Raw genomic sequence first — 14,258 nt, forward strand, 5'->3', positions numbered from 1 at the left:
GATAAATCCCGATCTTCTCTCGCATTCCAATCTCCCTACGCCGCGAAAAATTGAACCAGAATTGTTGCTTTGGATACAATCGGAAAGCTAGAAATAGAAAAACCCTATTCCAAACAATAGCTTCGAGTGGGTGGCCTCAGGCCTCCCACCAGGCGTCAAGCAAAGCTCAGGGATGGTACAAATGTATTTACATTGGGTACACCGATAGGTCTTCTGCGCCCCTTAGTGCCTATGTGTCAAAAATGCGGTTCTCGAGCAGTGGACCCTCTGGAACAACAAGACGCAGGAATTCGCTCAATCTGCACAAACAAGAGCTATCGTTTGATGGCAGCCTTTGTTACGACGAAAGACTCCCAGATAGATGAAGCTGTAAACGGCTTTGCGCTACTACTCATGAGCTAGGGCCAAACGCTGACAAAAAATCTTCCATTGCTGTTGGTTGATATTATAGATTAGGAATATGCGAGATGAATTCTGCTAGGTGCCAATGACATTCACGCGCAGGTTAAGAGGATAGCACACCTTTCAGCTTGCGCAGATGGAAAGCCCCAAGCTTTCTTAGCCACAAACAAAGGCCGGGTCTCCATTTATCTATTGGTAACATCTCCAGGTCTGCTAAACCTCCTTGAAGCTGTTCAGTGCAGCCGCTCTGGAATGACACCAAGAGGGTATGCCTTTGTTCTTCTGTAATTAGTGACTTGAGAAACAATTGAATGTGGCTGGCCAACATACCATAATCCTGTGGTATAGCTGGAGCTGTGTACCTCGATGCTCTGAAGTCACTTGTGCATGCCTGGTCACTCAGAGTCGCAAATACTGTTTCGTATAGAAAAGGCCCATGCAAGCTATACCGCTTGCTCGAAGACAACGAAGCTCTCTATGACAAATGGACGGTCATTCCCAGAAATCTGCTCAATCTATGACCAGTCCAGGGTATGGCTTGGTCGGACAATATCATCGCCTTCGTAAGTCGGAACTAAGGTTGCCTTGTGAATGGATATGCTTTGTGGACACTCCCGCCACCAAAGTGAACAGTCGCAGAGTTATTTGGCGTGTCTGTTTTGGCCGTCGACGGAGACGCGTTCGAATGAGATGCAACCACCGGTTGAGGCCCTGAAGTTGAATAGTCATTTTTGATCGCAATTGGAATCCATTTTGAAAAATTGGCTTCAATCTTGACTGGTGCTTTAATGTCACGCCACGTTGGTACACGTATTGTTGATACCAGTGTTGTTGCTGCTCGTATTGAAAATGCCCTTTACTTTATTAAAACCGCACAAGAAGTGTGTATAATGCTTACCTACACGCAGCAATGAGCAGCAGAACTGGCAGTTGCGCAGTTAGTAAATGACCTCCGAGGCTGTAGGTTGGGGACATACCTTTCTTGAATGACTGCCCTTGGTTGCCCAAGAGCTGGGTTCTTTTTCAGGCTGTCTGCCACGCAGGGTTGCCATAGCCATGGATGCATCGCTCTTTCAGTCTCAACAAATATACCATTTGTCAGCCTCACACGATGAGTAAATATGTCGCTCCTACTCTTCATTAACGAGGTTTCAATTTGGAAAAAGCAAGGCTACTTACTGTGGTAACCCCTGCAAAGACCACAATTGCCATTCTATGCAGAATGGATCTTTGAAGTCAGCCACGGATTGTTCCTGTGTCAACTCCGGCTCAACTGAGATGACACGATAAGACGGCTTAGCATCAGCCTGAGAATCGCGATTTCGGGCGCTATCTAGAACAATTTTGTCAACCTGATCTTGGGGCTGGAGAATACCCTTGCCTAATGGCTTGAGCAGCCCGGTTGCCAGGGTGAGCCCATCCTGGTGTGACCTGAGGGTGTGACAGTTCAGTGCATCTTTTCTAAAAAACCTTGCTCCACAGAAGCAGATAAATGGCTTTTCCCTTGTGTCTGGTAACGATTCAGTATGAATAGCTAGATTTCAGGATGATTGGCAGTTGCTTACGGGTGCGAATATGACGCTTCAAATCGCCAGTTCTCTTGAATTTCCTGCTACAGTACTCACAGGTATTTGATCTTGCTACACGAGCTCCAGTTGGAAGGGTCGATAGCGACGGCTTAGAAGATTGCACGGAGGCAGGCTGCGGGGTCGTTGATTTCGGAGTCGCGCCAGGGCTTGAAGTCCATGAAAACCGGTTCTGAGAAGCAGGTGACATTTTATTTTTGAAGCCAGTATAAAGCGTCGAGTTCCGCTGCTCATAATGCCGAATACGTTGTCCATTTATCAGTGTGCTCTGAAGAGGCAGGCCAATTGGACAGTATTGATGCGGGTTGGCAAGATTGAGAGTTAAGCCAAGATTTTTATCTGGCGGCGGTGGATGGAAGTAAAATGGATAGTGTACTGGCGGATACATAAGTCGTGAGACGTTCGAACTGGGTATGGTTGACGGATTCACTTGATCTTTTGCGAGCATCAGTCTCTGTAAACGTCTCTTGGTTCCGGAATCTCAATGGGGGATTGCGGAGGAAATCCCTACCGGGGTTGATGAAAGCAGCGCTTTGGTATGGATGATGAGCCTCAATCCAATTCCCATTTGCATTGGATACCAACCAGTTGCCATTGGCATGGAGACCTGGTATATTACTTCCTGGCAGTAGTTGGGCAAATTTTGAAGGAAAATCCATAGTCAATCGGATATGAATCTATGACGTTGTTCCAGACACAAAAGTGACCGTAACTCAACCGATTGTGAACTGGTTGGAAGGGGCAGTTTATAGAGGTTGCTCCATATAAAAGAAAAATGAGTGCACGGGATAATATACAAATATATATTAGAGATCATGTAAACGATCAATGCGCAGACTCCGTTAGTTAAAGCGCACAAGACTAGATGGAAATAGATGTGTGATGTGCGTTGCGGCTGCATGAACTCATCCTGGAAATGATGGACTTGATCTAGCCCTCAGCGGGCGGCAGGGGCGTGTGAAAGGAAGGGAGGAGGTGGTTTGGTGGTGGGTCATCATTTCATACCAGTGTTCCAGGCGACACAAGCGCGGCATCAGGATCCCTCTGCCTGGTTGTCCTCCCACCGTTTCCCTCAGGATTTAATTCGATGAATTATGATGTATTGAAAGTTTTCGTAATTACGGAGCTGATACCAAGAGTCCCGAGAGCCGCTATGTGGAGCCCTTGCTCGGCATGGTTAGTCGGATGCACTAATCGAAGTATTGAGCCCCACACAGGTAGGTTTGCGGCAACGTGATCGTCTTAGCCCAGCGTTTTGCATACACTGATCCAGACTTGTAATCGCTAGCCTTTTACAAAGCTGACAGGGGTGGCTAGCCTGTCATGGGCCCTTCGATTCCCCCAATCTTGCCAAATGATTGGGTTCCACCTAATTGTAATCAGGGAGTATGAATTTACAGGGATCTATGCATATAACACGCAATTAGTCGTGTAAATACTCAATGTATATTGATATAAGTTAGTACCATCTCAGTGTATTTCCCATTGGAATGTCCCATCTCGTTGACCACCTGTCCTCAATAATCTTATGGAATCGATCTTGTCTACTTGCGCCTTATCTTGGTCTACGTTCCAACCACGATGGATGTCAGTCAAGCCTCTTTCATTTGCTCCTCTCTCTTATGAAGCTGACTGGTCCCTTATTTACAGCAACCACACGCATTTGACAAGCTCGCAGCTATCTCTGCAGCTACCTATTGCGTAGCTTCTCGATTGAAGTTCGTGATTTTGGATAGTAATGTGTCGCTCAGAAACCATGTCAGCCATGAAATTCCTTCCGAAATTCCAACCCCACCAGAGAGACTGGAAAAATTCGTCTCAGGCCTTGCCCAGTGGCAGATAATACTATTGTCTCGGCTGAGATGGAACTATGATTCAACTCTCTCTTTCGGAGTCTCGCGGCGTCTCCTCCCTTTTTTTGCGGAGCACAAGCTCAAGCAGCTGGAGATTTGCCAAACGATTTGGGAAAAGTATATTCGTCGGCCTATGGAACCTTCGGAACTCGCAAAATTTCCCTCCGAACTTACGAATCTTTGGGCCTGTCTCAATTCCGCTGGATTGAAATCGGAAGCAAACCGCACCTAAATGGCACTACATCGCGTAGCTGCTGTTTCAGAGGGTGCCAATTGATTGTGTGTTTAAATAGTCTTCTTGAATTAACTTGTTTACTTTCCTTCACCGAGATCCATCGCCCGCTAAAACAAATACTGCTCCGTGTAAAGGGAAACTTTGGACCGGTACAGATAATGATGGTATTGTAATGGCGCATTTCTTTACCCTAGCAAGTTGCAACACATCCAAGGCCAAAGTGTGGGAAGAGTAGGGAAGGGAAGGACTTGTTCCCGAAATTGTTGGCTCAGCGAACTTCGTTTAGTGCGTATGCTACGACAAAATTCATTCTTATACGGGTATACTTTATCGTCTCACAATTCAACCCCTTCCCCAGTATGCGAAGAAACATAGATTTGAGCCCATGCCAAGCAGGGGTCGACCACTCCATGGATTTTACCCGTTCGACTTACATTGCCCCGGAGCTGATTTATGCTGTAGTTCTGAATAGAGCCTCCATCGTTACTGATATGCCATGGTTCTGAGGAGTGCACTTTGAGGATATGATTGCTGTGGGCCTCTAAACCGGAAGAGATGGGTTGTTGGTGGCGCAACGACTTTTTAACCAGTGTCCCAGTCCTTTAAAGCGGCAACCAGAAACCTATCCCGGTGTCTACTCCTACTCAGTTACCTCTGGGAGAACGAAAGGTCATCTTACGTATACATTTGCCATTACAGGGCTTCATTACTGACAGGTTCCTAGGAACCAGGTTACGAAGCTATGCTGATCCTCGCGTCAATGCTCGGCAGGGTTAGTCGACACATACTGAGCCCCACAAAACTAGCTTTACAGCTATGTGATCGTTTTGGTGCTGTGTTTTGCTTACGATCTAGACTTGTTACTACTGGCGCTAGTGCAGAGCTGACAGGGATGTCTGTCTTCTCACGGGCCATTGTGGGCTCTCCAATTTGGCCAAAGCGTTGAGTTCCACCGTATTGGTATAAAGCCCTAGTACAAGTCTTTTGCTGCTATACAAATAGCCCAGAAAGGCTCATACATCCTCTTCCCTCAGTGATTGCCAACCCAAAGGGTTTTCTTCTCTACACCAAATTCTCCCTACCATGGCGGTAGAGCAGTCCTCCGAGGTAAGGTTCCGACCCATGTTCGTGACTAGTCGCTTAAACTCCGAAGCATACGTCGCTGAATTTTGCGGATATACACATGGCGCAAACCCCGTTGAAAGCCCTTCATGGATTGTTTTTGAGCGACATAAAGCTGGGAAACAAATCAACGTTGCTTCATTTGGAGCCTGAGACATCTAGTCTCATCAATGTATGCCAAGCCCTCACAAAGAGCCCTGGCAAGAGGACGCTCCAGGCTTTGGCCCGAAACCGAATACTGGAAATCTACACACAAGAACTTGTTGTACAGTTTACAGACAGAGCTCAAGCAATGCTGTCGCTCCTCGCTTGGCACTTTGACCCGGAAGGTGCATCAATTTCCAGTGAGCTTCTCCAGTTTTTGGCTAAGCCCTTGGAGCAACTGCATCCAGTTTGCACACAAGTCTACCCGCGTTACAACTCTATTTACCGCGCTGAAACACTTGAACACTTCAAGGAGAAGTTTTGCCGCCTTTTAGCGCGACTACCACTCCTTGTACTTAATGGCCTTGAAAATTTTCTATTGGGGGGTGTGGCATTCTCATTTGGCTGTGGATTCTCTTTGGACATGCACTGTATTCGTCAACAAAGCTTCCAAATTCAGTTCAGCCCCTTCGACCACATGGAAGCCGTGAAAGATAATACTAGATCTAGGAGAGATGGTTATACATGATGTGGTCTCTCCCAGAGTACTTTCTTCTTCGCTTGTTTCCGGTGCTGATCGTTCTGATTTTACCTTTCCCTCTTTGCCCTGATGCACAGGAGCACTAAATTTAATTGTTGTTTCGGATCTTCGAATGCATTTCTCAATAATATATATTTTTCCAAAGAACCCAGCTAATCGCTCGTACCAACGTCCCCAGAGATGTTTTGTTCAGGTGTTATGCCAAAGCTAAGAGTCATGTTAGATCAGATCATTTTGGCAAAGATATCAATGCTCTTACGCTTTTTCTTGAAAGACATAACCAATGCTTAGATACTGGTGGAACGACGGTGGCCCACGTCGGGGGCGTCCAGACAGCGGGTCCTTGACTTTCTTACGTTTCATGGCTCCCAAGTAATACGGGAAAAACGTCCCCTCATCAGTTGACATCAGGCCCCCGTGTGTTTTGTTACACATTTGTCGACAGTGATCTCGGAAATCAGTCATGGTGTTGAAATATCCAAAGTCTTCATCAACGCATTGAGGGCAGACAAACTTCATTCCCGATGCCGCTGCAATTTCCAAAAGTGATTGCATCCTCGAGACAACGGGATGCGGAATCTTCAACACTCTGTGCTGAACAAAAAAGCTTATTTTAAATGCAGCTGCTCGATCAGAGGGCAAAACAAATTTCCCGTCCCTATCTTCCCGCCCAACTAGCCTTCTATAGCTGTGGTCGAAACTTGACTGTTCCTCAGACGTAAGCCCTGCATGGATTTCGTCCGTCTTCCTCTTGAGATGGTTCTTCAATAGGTTGAAATCGGCGTAACTTCTGAGACAACCAGGGCAGACGTAATGCTTGTTTGCCTCTTTGAAAATGCGGTTGATAACAGCAATCTTTTCTTCGTCTTCCGCCATTGTAATAGCAGAATTGGTGGTTCTCAGATATTTCTTTCTGAATGAATCCAGCTCGAATGTGATGAGGCGCCGATGAGGCTAAGGGAAAGAGCGAAGGACAGGATAGACCTCAGAGGAGGCGGTACCACTGGCTTTAGTTGGCGTAAAGTTCATCTCGCACGCTCATATTCGGGGATAGTGCAGGCATTAAATACTAGATAGGATAGTCAGTACATATGCTAGCTGTCGCCGCAGATCGCCCTAAAGCTCCATTCTGCAGCCGCAGGGAGGGCGTGTATTTTTAGTATTCTAATTGGAACACGAAGCGATGCAGTTGCACAATCCCTGCAAAATCTTGAACTACGTTTCTGACATGGCTTGTTGCGAAACTAGCACACCTCGATTCGATGTTATGGTTCTATTCCCATTGCAGAAAGGCACGGGTGATCAGCTGGTCTTTGCCTATCGAACGTGTCTCATACAGGCATCTTATTTGTTATTTGCCTAAATTCCTACTTTTATTTTCTTTTATTGAAAGCCTATCCCCACAGGGCTTGCTGTTACAAGCCCCGCTTCGTTCAAAGCGGAAACGAGAGGTATTACTTTGGTCTCAACGCAGAGTGGTAGCAATTCAGTGTCAATCCACACCAAGACGAAAGATTAGCATTGCCTTGGCGAGTAGGCGAGCTTGGAGGTTCGCTTGCCATTGGATATGTAAATTAGGATGATGGGTCTATGTAGAAAATGAAGCGGATGGGGGCAAGTAGAGTGAAGCGTGGTATAACTCTTGGACAGTTTCAGAGTTCTTGTTTTCCAGACCACAATTTACCAGCAGTCTGTATCCAGTGTATGATCTAATTATCTCTGGTTGTAGGATCTTGTAGCGTCTGAACGACAAGTTCATGATATCGTGAACTTCGTCTGGGGTCTTCGTCACCTGTCTGACTTCGCATTGAACCACGTAATATGCCTTTGTGCCTTGGTCACCTCGCGGTGTAACACGATCTATTATTCTCATATTGCGCAGCTCAGACTATGTTTTTTATTGATTGATTAGTTCTTAGATCCATAGACAGAAACATAACAAAATGCAACAGCTCCGGGAGACTCACTGCAAGCTTGTCCAGACTTCCGGCAGAAATATATTTAACGTGAGGGCCAAGCGCCGAATTCGGATACTCTGCTTCTAGCTCGAGAGTCATTGAATTGTCGTTCAAGTTACCAAAAGGGATCCCAACCTTGAGGGCCTTCCTGTGACTGCTCCCTTGCACGGCAGCATCCGAAGAGCCCCAAGAAGCGAGACCAGAGAGTTCTCGATATACTCGTATTTGACATAATAATGTAGGCGCTCGTAGAGTAAACCGTGGGAGAACATAGACAACTTCGCAGAAACAGTTTCAAAGCAGCGTAGCGCTCATCTGAAGTATTCGCGATCTAGAGGTTAATATAAAAAAGCGGTATTATACACCCCTGAACTTTACTAAAGTCCCGTAACTTGATACCATCCTCGCCATTGGTAATTTTGTCCAAGTCTAGGGCCGGATAGACCGTCCTGGAGCTGAGTTGATCAGAATGCCCGCTTAGATCAAAGCGAAGTTTTGGACCAAGTTATTCGGCAGGCATACAAAAGCCAGATGATCGAAGGAGCGATATTATTGTTACTCCAAGCGAGCCGCACACGGGCTGTGTAGACGCCCTTGTCATCCTCGATGGCGAAGGGAGAAACGACGGATTACGTGATCATTAGGAGTGGCAGGAGCAGCAGGAGTGGCAGGAGCAGCAGGAGTGGCAGGAGCAGCAGGAGTGGCAGGAGCAGCAGGAGTGGCAGGAGCGGCAGGAGTGACAGGAGCGGCAGGAGCGGCAGGAGTTGAAGGAGCGGCAGGAGTGACAGGAGCGGCAGGAGCGGCAGGAGTTGAAGGAGGTGTAGCAGTCGTAGGAGTGGCAGGAGTGGCAGGAGTGGCAGGAGTGACAGGAGCGGCAGGAGTGACAGGAGCGGCAGGAGCGGCAGGAGTGACAGGAATGACAGGAGTAGTGACAGGAGTAGTGACAGGAATCGTCTTTAAAATGAGGTTTAGCAAAGTTTATGTTTGTTTTGTGCGGAGCTGGTTCACTGGACTGTCGTCCATGATCCTGAAGCACATCTGTCCATTTTCGCTCCACTTCAACAGGCGCCGAGCATATCGTTTCAACCATAGTTATGTATGCTCGTTTTTGATAAGATGGTACTGCTGATCGCCTGTGTGTGCCTCTCATTTTCCACGATGCCTTCCCTACCGTGACTGAGGTTTTTCATGACTTCTCTTCTCCGATGAGTGGCCCCTTGCTGAGTGACGACCGCCTAGATACTCGGAACTGATAGTAGTCTGTGTTGGCGTTGTTATCTTCACATGATTTATCACGTGATTATGAGTACCCCACTCCACGTGCCGATGTGACCACCTGAGGATAGCGGGGTTGGGCAAAATTTCACCTTTACGCCTGACCTCGCAGTTTCCGCTGCCTATCGGCCACCAGATATATCCATGTCTAAGAGCGCTACAAGTTCAAGTAAATCTTCCCTCTTATGTCAGTGCTAGCAAAGCTGACGTCTCAGGGCGAACTTCCAATATCCGAAGCTATCTTGTCGTTTGTTCCGAAACCTTGCGATTAAAACGAGATGGAAGACGCAGATGTGGAAAAATTGGAAGACGCAGATTTGAAAATCCTCCTAGTACGTCAGGCCCCCAGAAACGCCCTTTACGATTTTCGTGACATATGATCTGATTGATACCTTGCAGAGTCAACGTTGGGACAAGCTCACCAAGGACAAAACATTCTTCGAAAAGGACAACTGCAAACGTCAGCCGATCGGTTACGTTTACGCTGCAAAGCATGAAAGGCGACTTTATTGTTACAACTGTCAGAATATTGACTTTCAAAATGAAAATGGGACTAGCATCTTGACAAAAAGCGGAGACGGGGAAATGGAACGTCTTCCGCCACATGTCGGGGTTTATATTGTCTGGGGAACATGGAAAACCGAGGAACATGAGCCCTCAACCTAGACGATTGCATTTCCCTCAGCATATAACATTAGGGCAATGTTCATTCCCAACTCGAACCCAATGCGCAAGCTAATTATCGCGTGCTGGGGATCGTTGCGTCGCATTTCAATTTTAATACAATTTGTCCTCTTCAGAATCAAGTGGCTTTTCTCCCAAAGCCGCAGTTGGCTACTTTCGATCGCGTCATAGACAGATTGACTGAAAATCGAAGTGATAGCGGCGGTTGATGCCCCTTGTAGGGTGAAGTACGCACAATCGCCTAAATGGTACTCATGAGCAGGGTCCACGTCGGAAGTCACATCGAAGTAGAACAATATCAATCTTACCGGTATTTGGTAGACCAACTTCTGCCCGTGGACAGGCTGTTGAGAGTTTGTCTGGTGGTTCCCCAAATGGAGTATCGGAGACAGAAGATATAAGGTTGGGGTATGTTCTCGGAAACAAGACAGCGGCAAACTCGCTTGCTTTTCCAACATCCAGAATGACTAGAGCATCTTGAAAGTTTTGTCGAGGGAATTGTGTTTTGACACATTCTGTTGTTTCGATGTTGTGGCGCTTGTGGACTGGGGAGCTTTCAACACCTTCCGATATTCGTACCCCGAGTATATCTCGGATTGATGTAAGGTTTGTGGCATGATATGTCCAGGGATCTTGACTTTCAGCTCCAGTTACGGGAGCCAACGCGTTATACAGGACTTCACAGTCGTTACGTAAGAAACAAAGCGCCGTAAGCTAGAATGGTGCATACCTTGGGTGAAATGGAACTTGATCAACTCTGCATATCGAGGACTGTTATAGATACCAAGAGTGCCAGATATATTATCAAGAAAGTCCCTTGCTTCATCATCCAAGTATATTGAGAGTCTCTCATTGTGTTGTTGACGGAAGGCTGTTATATCGAACTTGGTGGAAGCTGTTGGGGAGACCTCGAGCATGAAAGGAATTATAATATATGGATCAATTTGGAATATCTTCAGGTAAACCTGGTGGGCCTTCTTTAACCGTCCATATGCTTTGAGTTCCTTGTTCGAGCGCGGTGGTTTGGTAAGTGGTTGACGGGGGTATGATTTGCAAAATATGGGTAAACGTTCTTCCAATACCGATTGGGAAGCAGGAGGGATGGTTTTGCTTTCGATCAACTTGTCCCTTGCCTCATAAATTTCCTGCAATTTCATTTCTAGTGGAGTAGTCGAATGATGAGATTGTGATAGAGGATGCTTTCTCACTAGTGTGCTCGACGGACTGGCAGGCAGGCAGGAGGGAGTGACAGAAGCGGCAGGAGTGGTAGGAGGTGTAGGAGGTGTAGCACTCGTAAGGGTGATAGGAGTGACAGGAGTTCGTAGGTGTAGCACTCGTAGGGGTCACAGGAGTGACAGGAGTGGCAGGCGTGGCAGGAGTGGCAGGAGTGACAGAAGTGGCAGAAGCGGCAGGATATGTAGGAGCGGCAGGAGCGGCAGGAGTTGAAGGAGGTGTAGCAGTCGTAGGAGTGACAGGAGTGGCAGGAGTGACAGGAGTGACAAGGGTGACAGGAGCGGCAGGAGTGGCAGGAGTTGTAGGTGTAGCACTCGTAGGGGTGACAGGAGTGACAGGAGTGACAGGAGTGGCAGGCGTGGCAGGAGTGGCCGGAGTGACAGACGCGGCAGGAGTGACAGGAGTGGCAGGAGTGACAGGGGTGACAGGAGCGGCAGGAGTGGCTTGGCGTCGCAGCTCGGATCAAGTGAGGCGAGACGGCGATTATTAATCGAAATGTGCGTGTTACTCTGACGCGCTTATGCGTGTGATAAGTGGATGGCAAGTGGATGGTAGTGGATGGTAGTGGATGGTAAATGGTTGGCAAAGAGACTGGCAAAGGTAATGAAGATGGTCGCGCGAATGCTGCAGTGGTTGATGAACAATACCAAAGCTACTGGCTCGCTTACATAATGTAGCATTGTATGTATTGAGTCGTACCTGTTTGGTTGGCTACGAACGACTCGGAATTGCTGCAGCGAAATGTTCAGACCCATGTGATCTCCAATCCCCTCATTCTTTCTCGGTAGATAGGTCTTCGTTGATATTAACCTATAGCGATTTATCGAGTAATGGACGACAACCGTGCGCGCGTTCAACTTGGAAATTCTAGTAGTATATATATCCTTATAGATCCCTCATTCAAATGTTGTATCAGAAGTTCTACAGGCACTTTGCACAACGAGATACTTTGAAATCTTCCTAGCCCTCGTCAATAAGGCAAACATCTTTCACTTAAACGTATTTCAATTTTCGATCATCTATGAGTTGTCATTCATGCTAACTTTTCGATTAGATGTGTTGGTTACGGTATAGAACATTCGACGGTCCCAATGGCTGCGGCTGCACCTTCTTCATTGCGGTCCTGCGCTGTGCTATGTCTGAGCAGCGTCACGATCAAGCCTACTGCGAACCCCAAAGCGGCAAAATTCGAGATCTTCCTCGATTATACCCTGATGCAGACAAAGGGCACCCTGGTAAATGCCCAGTATGCCTTGGCATTACTCCCAGCAGCTCCGAATTTTCAGAATTTGGAGAATGACAGGGACGAGGAAGTTACATCAGTGTTCTGCGTATGATTGTGGAAAGTCTCATCTGCCAGTTATTTTCTATTCTGCAACTACCTGATTCTGGACCCTAAAGTTGGTGGCATGATGTAACTTGTGTGCTCGTTTGTCGTCGTCCAAAATCTGTACTCGTTTCGATTACTTGGATATATATTCCATTAAAGACTTACAGAAGCCAGTGTTCAGATGTTTAATGTATGAACAACCTCATGGAACGTAGCAACTCGGAAAACGTACGAGTCCTTAATTTTAAACACGACCATAGAACCAAATGGATTGTTCATGCGTTGACCGCCTCAACTTCGTAGATAAACACAGCATGAATGGCCATTACAGAAGCACTTTCAATATTTTACCACATAGTCGGGAAAGCGTTGATAGTGGATACCAACACCTTTTGTCTTGGTCCGTCAGGTTCGACTTCCCCATGCAATAGTCTCCCCTTCTTGGCAGTTCAAGTACGCCCATAGTCAAGCTCGTATACCATCACGATCGTCGAAGTGGTACGAATGGCAGATATGGAAGCTATTTCAAACCCGGCGCAGCTGGCTAGGACGGCCATGAGCGCCTTCTGAGATTTCAACCTTGCAAAAAATCAGACATCCCAGTCGGTGACAGTTAAAAGGACACTCACTACTAGATCAAGCTAAGGCGGGGGATATCACTATATGTCGTATTTTATAGTTTGTTGATATGGCTTTTGCGTTTAACCTAATCTAGTAAAGGTGCGCCTTCACTGGTTGCTATCTCAGTCCCGAAAATGCCATCCTTTTCGTAGCGGTGAGGTCACCTGATTTAAAACAACAATTGATGCAAGGGGTTGATGATCAGGTCAGCGGTCAGGTCAGCTGAGCGTTGCGACGGTTATAAATGGGAGTGGAACCCCAATCATAACAGTCTTTCATGTTGGCTTGCAAACTAAACTTTCCAATGTGCTCTAAGAGAGTGATACTGCGACTTCGGGAAGATGACTTTCCAGACATATCATACACAGAGATTGTTGCATGCGTGAGGGCATATTTAGTCTTCACTGAACGCCCTGCTGAGGAGGCACTCGAAGGGAAGCATTTTTGGCACTTCCAACCTTCGAATGGTAAAGCAGACTCAAGGTTTCATATCGTTATCGACATCGATAGAGTCGGTCATTCGGGCGCTATCCAGCAGACTTTTCCTCATGAGATCTATCGTGTCATGAAAATACAAAATGAGATGTGAGATAACGTGCTGTCCGACGAACTGTGAGGAGCAAAAACTGATCACTTGCATTAGACGCATAGTTCCTTATTCCCAGAAAATGGTGCGGGACAGCCTTTTATGCAAGATTCGCCCATTTTCTGATGCTTTCTATCCATGGGGGCAGGATCAGGTGGTCGACGTTGACCCTAATCCATAGGGGTAATTGGATCAGACATCACTACCCAAGAGAGTGACTAGGGTATTAACTACCCAAGTTGATAGGGTCTTTACGGTTGTTTCTATATATGCGGGAAATGTAAGGATGGACTAAGAAAAGGACTTCGAAATGGCTTCAGATGAGGGGATGCATGGGACACAACGGGCCACTTTTGGACCACATGTATCTGAATGAGGATTCCTCATAGATTTTCTCTTCTCTTTTCCGCTCTCCACACACGATGTTTCTTCGAAAATAACACAAAAACCTCCTGTGTTTCGGTAATCTCCCTTGTCTTGTTACAAAACATTGGCTTTATCGCATCCATCAAGTCATTAGTTATAATCTATCACACTTAAAATGTACGTTCAGCAGCCTGCTGTTCGCCGTGCCAGTGAATACGGCATATACCAATCTAAATGTCACGATTTGTCCTGTATCCACCCAATTGGAGATGTAAATGACGCTGTATTTCCATTACCCCTATTTCTCACTATTTATGGGTCC

The 14,258-nt window shown here is 46.7% G+C and overlaps 5 protein-coding genes across 5 annotated transcripts; 2 read left to right on the forward strand and 3 right to left on the reverse strand.

The window, feature by feature from the left end:
* Positions 1-6,035: 6,035 nt before the first annotated feature.
* Positions 6,036-6,759, reverse strand: N7446_011957 (uncharacterized protein; the record flags this gene model as incomplete). Its single annotated transcript, XM_058520699.1, has 2 exons — positions 6,036-6,090; positions 6,143-6,759. 2 exons carry the CDS (start codon positions 6,757-6,759, stop codon positions 6,036-6,038), a joined length of 672 nt encoding a protein of 223 aa, XP_058366985.1.
* A 1,679-nt stretch (positions 6,760-8,438) lies between these two features.
* N7446_011958 (uncharacterized protein) lies at positions 8,439-8,864 on the reverse strand (the record flags this gene model as incomplete). The annotated part of the gene is made up of 2 exons (XM_058520700.1): positions 8,439-8,795; positions 8,850-8,864. 2 exons carry the CDS (start codon positions 8,862-8,864, stop codon positions 8,439-8,441), a joined length of 372 nt encoding a protein of 123 aa, XP_058366986.1.
* Positions 8,865-9,394: 530 nt separating this feature from the next.
* On the forward strand, positions 9,395-9,782 carry N7446_011959 (uncharacterized protein; the record flags this gene model as incomplete). The annotated part of the gene is made up of 2 exons (XM_058520701.1): positions 9,395-9,448; positions 9,516-9,782. 2 exons carry the CDS (start codon positions 9,395-9,397, stop codon positions 9,780-9,782), a joined length of 321 nt encoding a protein of 106 aa, XP_058366987.1.
* Positions 9,779-11,713, reverse strand: N7446_011960 (uncharacterized protein; the record flags this gene model as incomplete). The annotated part of the gene is made up of 5 exons (XM_058520702.1): positions 9,779-10,041; positions 10,109-10,477; positions 10,531-10,959; positions 11,009-11,489; positions 11,702-11,713. The coding sequence occupies 5 exons, from the start codon at positions 11,711-11,713 to the stop codon at positions 9,779-9,781; spliced, it is 1,554 nt and encodes a 517-aa protein (XP_058366988.1).
* A 411-nt stretch (positions 11,714-12,124) lies between these two features.
* Positions 12,125-12,370, forward strand: N7446_011961 (uncharacterized protein; the record flags this gene model as incomplete). The annotated part of the gene is made up of 1 exon (XM_058520703.1): positions 12,125-12,370. One exon carries the CDS (start codon positions 12,125-12,127, stop codon positions 12,368-12,370), a length of 246 nt encoding a protein of 81 aa, XP_058366989.1.
* Positions 12,371-14,258: the final 1,888 nt, after the last annotated feature.

Source organism: Penicillium canescens (assembly GCF_028828765.1).
Source record: "Penicillium canescens strain IBT 15451 chromosome Unknown utg000009l_segment0_segment0, whole genome shotgun sequence".
In the NCBI taxonomy this organism is placed as follows: Eukaryota; Fungi; Ascomycota; class Eurotiomycetes; order Eurotiales; family Aspergillaceae; genus Penicillium; species Penicillium canescens.